Below are 7,809 nucleotides of genomic sequence, written 5' to 3' on the forward strand. Positions count from 1 at the left end.
ATATAGATAGAGAATTGCATCAGTAGTGAGATATCTTCTGGAGCGGTAGAAGGATCCCACCATCTTTCCAGCGACCTTGGCAACAGACTTGATGTACGTGTTCCATTTCAGATCAGGAGTAAAGGTTAAACCCAGAAGCTTGTCAAAACACGGAGCCTCACTCAGACGAGAGCCATCCATCACAATTGATGCCAGCTGGGGATCAGAGCGTTGATGATGTAAGGATAGGAGTTTGGTTTTGGATGCATTAAAGGTAACCAGCCACATCTTCCCCCACTGAAGCACGCGCTCGAGATCAGAGGAGAGAGAATCAGAGAGAACTTTGTCATTTACAGCCTTTGATGTGTTGCCGTAGATGGTTGTGTCATCAGTATAGATGTCAACGAATGATTTAAGTATGTGTTTAGGGAGGTCATTGATGTAGATCAGGAAGAGAGTTGGGCCCAGGATTGACCCCTGGGGGACTCCAGCATTTATATTACAGGCCTCCGATTTTTGTCCATCGACCACTACTCTTATGAGCCTATCGGAGAGAAATGATTTAATGATTGAGAAAACATTTTAGCAATTATTTCAGAAAACATATAAAGTCCATAAACTCGTTTTGACCGATCGTAGATTAAAACTGCATAAGATAACAGAATAGTTTAAGATATGTGTAAGCTATTTATTCTCATTGAATGTTTGTCAATGAGAAAGCTGTGTTCAAATTGGGTTTCCGCGTTTATTCACAGTCAATCAAAAACAACAACGAATCGACAATTTTTAGTGTTGTTGTCAACAGTTTCAACGCAAGAAAAAGCGTTGTTGTATCAATATGTGACAATGGATGAAACATAGATGCACCACTTAACTTTGACATTTAACCGGCAGCCATCTGAGTGTACAACAGCAGATGAAAATTGTCTAAAAGGACCAAAGACGTAAACATCAGCAAGCAAGGTTTTGGTTTCCGTATTTTGGGATGCGTAATGTATTTTGTTTAGAGGCTAACTTAATAAAAGCCGAACCATTAACAGTGAGTATTATACCGTATTGTTGTTGCGTTTGAAAACAAGAAAAGTCTACAAATGTAGGAGAAAATTTGCTCTTTCACCAAGACAATGCACCATATCAAGTTAATCGAAATGATGGCAAATATACATGAATTATACTTCGAATCACTTCCCGCCCTTCCTATTCTCTAGATTATTTCGATTTAAAACGACTACTGACTGTTTTTTTTATCTCAGAAAAAAAAACTTGAATAAAGCGATACATTTGTAAGTAAAAAATGAAAAAGAAAAACATATCTCGATGTTGTTTATCGTACTATGTATGTGTGTGCATATTTGTGTGTAAAAAAACAAACTATATATATATATCTATAAAACTAAAAAAGGAAAAATTACAAATTCAAAACTTGAAGGTGAATCATAAATTTAAGGAAGATTGTAGAATGTGCAGTCGTCATCTAACTTGGTGATTCTAAATTTAAAACGTGAATATCTATTCTTAAGACAGGTCAAATCGATTGATGCGTTTAACAATGGGGATGAATATTGACATACTAACAAACAAGGCGACGACATGCTATTTCAAACAAACATGACAGACCAACAAACTGACTGAACCATGGACACAGTTCTATGCTTCCGAAATATAGATGTGATTCCAATGTAGATGCAATATCTGAAACTGAGACATATTTTGAAATTGGATGCTTATTCAGCACTTATGGCGGCAATTAAAGGAAAGAAAATACAGAAAAGTCTGTATGACGTCATATTCCAAAAATTACATTTGCCAATTGTAACGATTTACTACAAAACCGCATTGAACCTAAGGCTGAGTTTTCATCTCTCAACTTCGATTTCAGTTGTCCCCCTTTTTTATTTCATCAGATTTAAAGATAGCCGACGAAAACACTATGACTTCCTTAGTCGTAAAATTTGATTTGCTTTATAAACAAACAAAAAACTCCTTGATAAAATGACATGATTTTTGGAATATTTCATCTTTGTACCTCGACTGGTACGTATATGTATTTTTAAAAATTTTAATTGCCGCCATAAGTGCTTGTCTGATAAGCACCATAAATGTTCTACAAAAAAGGCATCGTTGGAATCAGCGTGCCACACTTGAACGCGACAGTACTGATGAATACATTCAGATTTTGCAGAATAGTTATAGTTTATTCCACTACTTCACTCTGACGCTAACTCATCTGAGTGTAGAACAGCAGGTGAAAATTGTCTAAAGCGACCAAAGACGTAAACATCAGCAGGCAAGGTTTTGGTTTCCGTATTTTGGGATGCACAATTGTTTTGTTTAGCAATTTACTTATGAAAGGAGGAACCATCAATAGCGAATATAAAATAGCATTATTGTTGTGTTTGAAAAAAACAAAAACAAAAAAACCTTTTTCTCTTACACCCTGTAAAAACGATGACAAAAATACATGAATTGCACGTCGAATTATTTCCCCGTCCTCCCTATTCTCGAGATTTCGCTTTCTAGCGACTGCTGACTGCTTGTTATCCCAGACCCAACTCAAATAAAGCGATTCATTAACACGTAAAATATATAAAAAAAAGAAAAATATATCCCGATGTTATTTGACTTATTCTGTGTTTGTGTATGTGTGTATAGATGTGCAAATTACAAGACTATACATATCTGTAAATTAAAAAGAAATACAAATTCAAGTTACAAATAAATTCAGATGCTGCAAAATAGTTTTTTTTTTTTTATAAATTAGGCCCGGCATATATTGAGTGATATATTATTATTATTATTATTATTATTATTATTATTATTATTATTATTATTATCCATTTGTAGTCTTTATAAGTTTTCCAGTGTCATTTCCTCTCAAAGGTTGTTTCTTAGAACTACCCGTCTGTGAAACACAATATCGCGAAACTGTTTCCTAGTCGACTACAACATTGTTCATATTAATTTGATTCTCCGTACTAATGTTCTTATCCTGAGTGTCATTTTCACAACGTTTCGGTCGATGTAATCTCCGACCTTCTTCAGATGTATCTTGTCGAACTCGGGAATTTGGACAGAATTTCGAACGAAACTCTTTATTCATTTCATAGGGGTAGCATTCTATCGTTCTGTCAGCCATGACTGGATAGAGGTCCAAGGTAATTAGCAACTGTATTTTCGGTCGCCCACAATGATAATTGAACCTTCAACCTTCAGGAGAATATCACTTATACAATTATTTTAGTTTTGCAAATACTCTAATCACTGTGCAAGGATCTATATCCAGTGTTGACTGGTGGAAAGAGAGCGTGCTACTCTCGTGGATTAAATAATGGGTTCCGTTTGAAATTCCGTCCATATTCACGAGTTCGACAGAAACATTCCTGAGTTCGATAAAATACACCAGAAGAAAGTCGGAGGTTACATCGACCGAAACGTTCTGAAAATAACATTCAAGATGAGAACAGTACTCCGAAAAATCCAAATAAAACATTAACATTAATTGATATCTAAAAAATCATCACAATGTTATCTCATTTTCTGCGTGAGACTCATTAACTCATATTCACGAGTAACTTTTGGGCCTTGATAAGTGATGAGTTTTTATAAAAAAATATTGTTCTCTACTTTTTATGTATATCTATCATTCTCCCCCTTTCGTCGACCGCTCCTTTCTTTCTCTTTCTTTTAATTATTTAAGTTTGTTAAAGTTCTTTTTCTTTACTGTAGTCTTGTTCCTTTAACTGCCCCTCCCCCTCTTTTCTTCATCACCTCCAAAATTTCCCCACCAACATTCCCTCGCCCTTCTCTCAAACCCTGCTTAACAAATGACCTCAAGCAATCTGACCTTTGCATATAAAAATGACAGCTACGTTGACGGGTGAATTCCGTTGACGAATGAGATTGTTGCGCCTCGTTTAGTGCATTACACGCCCCGTCCCTTTCCCCGCAACCCCAGCCAATCACGTTTCTCTCGGCACGCATGCGCATAATGGCGAGCGTGGTGTCGTTAGATGCGATTTTGACAGAAGCAGACGAGTCCTTTTGCTTCAATAACCTTGCCTGTAACGATACAGCGAAAAGTGGACGGGGCCATGAAAACGAATTCTTGCTTGAAGATATTGTCACATGAAATTCTTAAGGATGAAACGTTGTTGTTATTAATCCTTGACTTATTTGGACTAATATTCTCAACTCTAACAATGTTTCGATCGATATGTTCTCCAACCTTCTAACAAGCTGACCCTGTTGGAAGGGGGATATGGGTAAGAATTACAGGGTTCACTCAATGATGAAATATGAATAGAATTGTTGGGAAATAAAGAAACAAGCCTATTATTGAACAGAAACACATACCTACATACACACATATATAGCTAAAATATTTAAAAAATAATTATTAACAAGTATTTTATACTCACAGACACCAGTATTTTATGCTTACGCAATCATCATTATAGGAAGTAATGATTACTGGCAGTAACATATACATGGTGGTTGTCCATCGGATCCGATGATGATGTTTGTGTTCTGCATCTCATCTGTGCACACGGAGGTGGCTCTGCAGCCCCAGTCTAGAGGCACATAGTCTAGAACATTGAAAGTCAGTTGTTGTGATCACCGCTGAAGCTGCTATGTGGTGTCTCTCTGGCAGCAGTGAGTTTCTGGCTACGAGCCTCTTCAAAGTTGGCAGCAGCCTTGTGAATTGAGCCTCGCCATTTTGGTCTGTCCATAACATGTCCCTCTAGATCTCCCGGTTTGATACGACACCATTGCTGATTGACTTTAACAGTGTCTTTATACCGTAGTTTTGGTCGACCTTGGTTTCTTTTGCCGGCCTGGAGCTCTCCGTACATCAGGCATTTAGGCATCCGACATGCGTCCATTCGAATCACGTGTCCAACCCAACGAAGTTGGGTCTTCATGATGGTGGCCTCTATACTGGTGGACTTAGCTTTGCCAAGGACTTCAGATTGATGATACGATCCTGCCATTTGATTCCCAGGATGGAGCGGAGAGCTCGCATGTGGAAGAGCTCCAGTTTCTTTATATGCCTGCGGTACAGTGTCCACGTCTCACAACCATAGAGAAGGGAGAGAAGTACCACAGCATTGTAGACCTTCAGCTTCGTAGATAGGCGGATGTTGTGTTCATCGAGCGATTGAAGTCTTCCCAGTACCTGACTTGTCTTGTTGATTCTGGTGTCAATCATAGGATATGGCGCTTCCCAGATATCTGAAGTGATTAACGTTGGCAAGTGGTGTGTCGTCAATGGTGATGGTGGGAGGAGGAGGGTTGGAGTATGGTGCAGGTTGGTGGAGCACCTCCGTCTTTCCAAGACTGATTGTAAAGCCGAAGAGCTTGGATGCTACAGAGAAGCGATCCAGCATCTGTTGCAAGTCTTGTCTGTATGGGCCACTAGTGCACAGTCATCGGCAAAGAGAACCTCTTGGATGAGAGTTTTCAGGCTTTTTGTCTTTGCTGTGAGTCTCTGTAAGTCGAAGAGGGAGCCATCCAAGCGGTAACGAATGTAGACACTCCTCTGCAAATATTGGACAGCATGGAACAGCATACAGGTGAAAAAGATGTTGAAAAGGAAATACACCACCCTGCTGCACATCGTTGCTGACAGTGAAAGTGTCTGTGATATTACCATTTGAGACGACCTGACCAGTCATGCCATCATGGAAGAGCCTGATCATTGACAAAAACTTTGGAGGACATCCGATGCGCTCAAGGACTGTCCAAAGTGCCTCTCTGTTGACGGTGTCAAAAGCTTTGGCCAGGTCGATGAATACAGAGTAGAGAGTTTTTTTCTGTTCAATGCACTTCTCTTGAAGCTGTCTTAAGAAAAAAGATCATGTACACAGTACTTCTGCCAGGCCTGAAGCTGCACTGTGCCTCAGGGAGTGTCTGTTCAGAAACTGTAATGACTATATTAAGAATGACCCGTGCAAAGATCTTTCCAGCAATTGAAAGGAGGGAGATGCCCCTGTAGTTTCCGCATTTCGACTTACTTCCTTTGTTCTTATAGAGGGAGAAGATTAGAGCGTCGCGGAAATCATACTCCCAGACAGTTAGAAGGACGTCACAGAAGGCCTCAAGAGCATTGGGGCTCCCTGCCTTGTAGATCTCAGCAGGGATGCAATCCTTTCCCGATGCTCTGCCAGAGGTTGTCTTGTGGATCGCTTTCTTGATCTCGATGGTAGGGGGGTTTGCGAGTGAATCCTGTATGGGTTGTTGGCGGATCTGATTCAGGGCCTCTGATTCAACTGATGAGGGCCTGTTCAGCAAAGTGCTGAAATGTTCCTGCCAGCGTCTGCTGAGACCCTCATGGTCTTTGATGAGCGTCTTTCCGTATGACAACAGTAGTGGGGCACTACTGGGCGCAGAGGGGCCAAAACCAGATTTCAATGAGCTTAAAATTCTTTTGATGTTATTAGTATCAGCATAGTGCTGGACTTCAGATGTTTTGTTCTGCCACCACTGATCCTGCATTGCTCGGAGATCGGTCTGAACTTTGACCTGAAGGGCCTTGAACTTCTCATGCTTGGAGATGGATGACGGGTCATTTAGCCATTCTATGTGAGCCTTGTTCTTGGTATGTATGGCTTCTCTGATCACTTTGTGGTTCTCATCGAACCAGTCTTCATGGGTTCTGGCATTTACTCCAAGTATTTCCTTCGCAGTCTCGTTTACTGCTTTCTTGAAAGAGACCCATTTCTATGTGTGCTGCCTTCAGTGGTCACACGATCTTGGAGTTTCTCATCTAGCACTTGCTGGAATATGATGGGCGTTAAGCCTGGCAACATTGTAGGAGGGCCTAACAGTTTTGGGTCGGTTTCCGTGGGGTGGCGCAATGTGTAGTGTCAATACAGCCCTGACCAATCTGTGGCCAGTCCAGCACTCAGCGCCTCTCATGACACGGGTCACACGGACATCCTTGATGTCTCGTTGGCGGACGATGATGAAGTCAATCATGTGCCAGTGTCTTGACCTTGGGTGCATCCAGGTGGTCTTATACTTGCCTGCCATTCTGAACAAAGTGTTGGTAATGCAAAGACTGCGCTCTGCACACTTGCTGAGAAGGAGCAGACCATTGTCATTGATCTTGCCTACTCCGTGTCTACCCAGAACGCCTTCCCAGCTGATGTAGTCTATCCCCACCTTTGCATTAAAGTCTCCAAGGGTGACTAGTTTGTCGCTTGGTGGGGTGTACCTGATGACTTGGTCAAACTGTTCGTAAAACTTCTCCTTTGGCATCATCTGGATTTGTGAGTGTAGGGGCGTAAGCGCTGATGATTGTGAGATATCTGATCCTGTTGAGAGGCATGCGCAGTTTCATGAGGCGCTCGTTGATTCCAACTGGTAGCGCAGGCATGCTCTTCAGCAAAGCTGTCCTGATGGCAAACCCGACACTATGAATCCGGTCTTCTGCTGCGGCTTTCCTTTCGAGAAGAAGGTGTATCCACCTCCTCTTATCTCAGAGACCCCTCGTCAGCAATCCGGGTCTCGCTAAGTGCGACTATATCTATATGGTAACGCTGGAGTTCCCTTGCGATGAGCGCTGTTCTTCTTTCAGGTCTTGAGGAATTAGCTCTATCCAACAAAGTTCGAACATTCCATGTTTTGATGATAATTTTTTTCTGTGTTTTTGTTGTTCGACCGCTATGTGGATGAGTCCGTCAACCGCGGTAAGCTGACCAGACACTAGAAGGGCAAGCATTTGTTTGGGGTACCTTTTCTAAACCCCTCCCTCATGTGAAGGTGGACAGTTCTATCCTAAAGAGGCTGCCCAGTCGCCCACAGGTTCTGCCGAACTCTCCTGTTACC

The 7,809-nt window shown here is 41.2% G+C and overlaps 2 protein-coding genes across 2 annotated transcripts; both read right to left on the bottom strand.

Annotated features, from left to right (window-relative positions):
- Positions 1-5,796: 5,796 nt before the first annotated feature.
- On the bottom strand, positions 5,797-6,474 carry LOC145247793 (uncharacterized). The gene has a single exon (XM_080109431.1). It carries the CDS (start codon positions 6,472-6,474, stop codon positions 5,797-5,799), a length of 678 nt encoding a protein of 225 aa, XP_079965557.1.
- Positions 6,475-6,741: 267 nt separating this feature from the next.
- Positions 6,742-7,239, bottom strand: LOC145247794 (protein CFDP2-like). The gene has a single exon (XM_080109432.1). It carries the CDS (start codon positions 7,237-7,239, stop codon positions 6,742-6,744), a length of 498 nt encoding a protein of 165 aa, XP_079965558.1.
- Positions 7,240-7,809: the final 570 nt, after the last annotated feature.

Source organism: Euprymna scolopes, chromosome 26 (genome assembly GCF_053919585.1).
Source record: "Euprymna scolopes isolate OS-2025 chromosome 26, ASM5391958v1, whole genome shotgun sequence".
NCBI lineage: Eukaryota > Metazoa > Mollusca > Cephalopoda > Sepiida > Sepiolidae > Euprymna > Euprymna scolopes.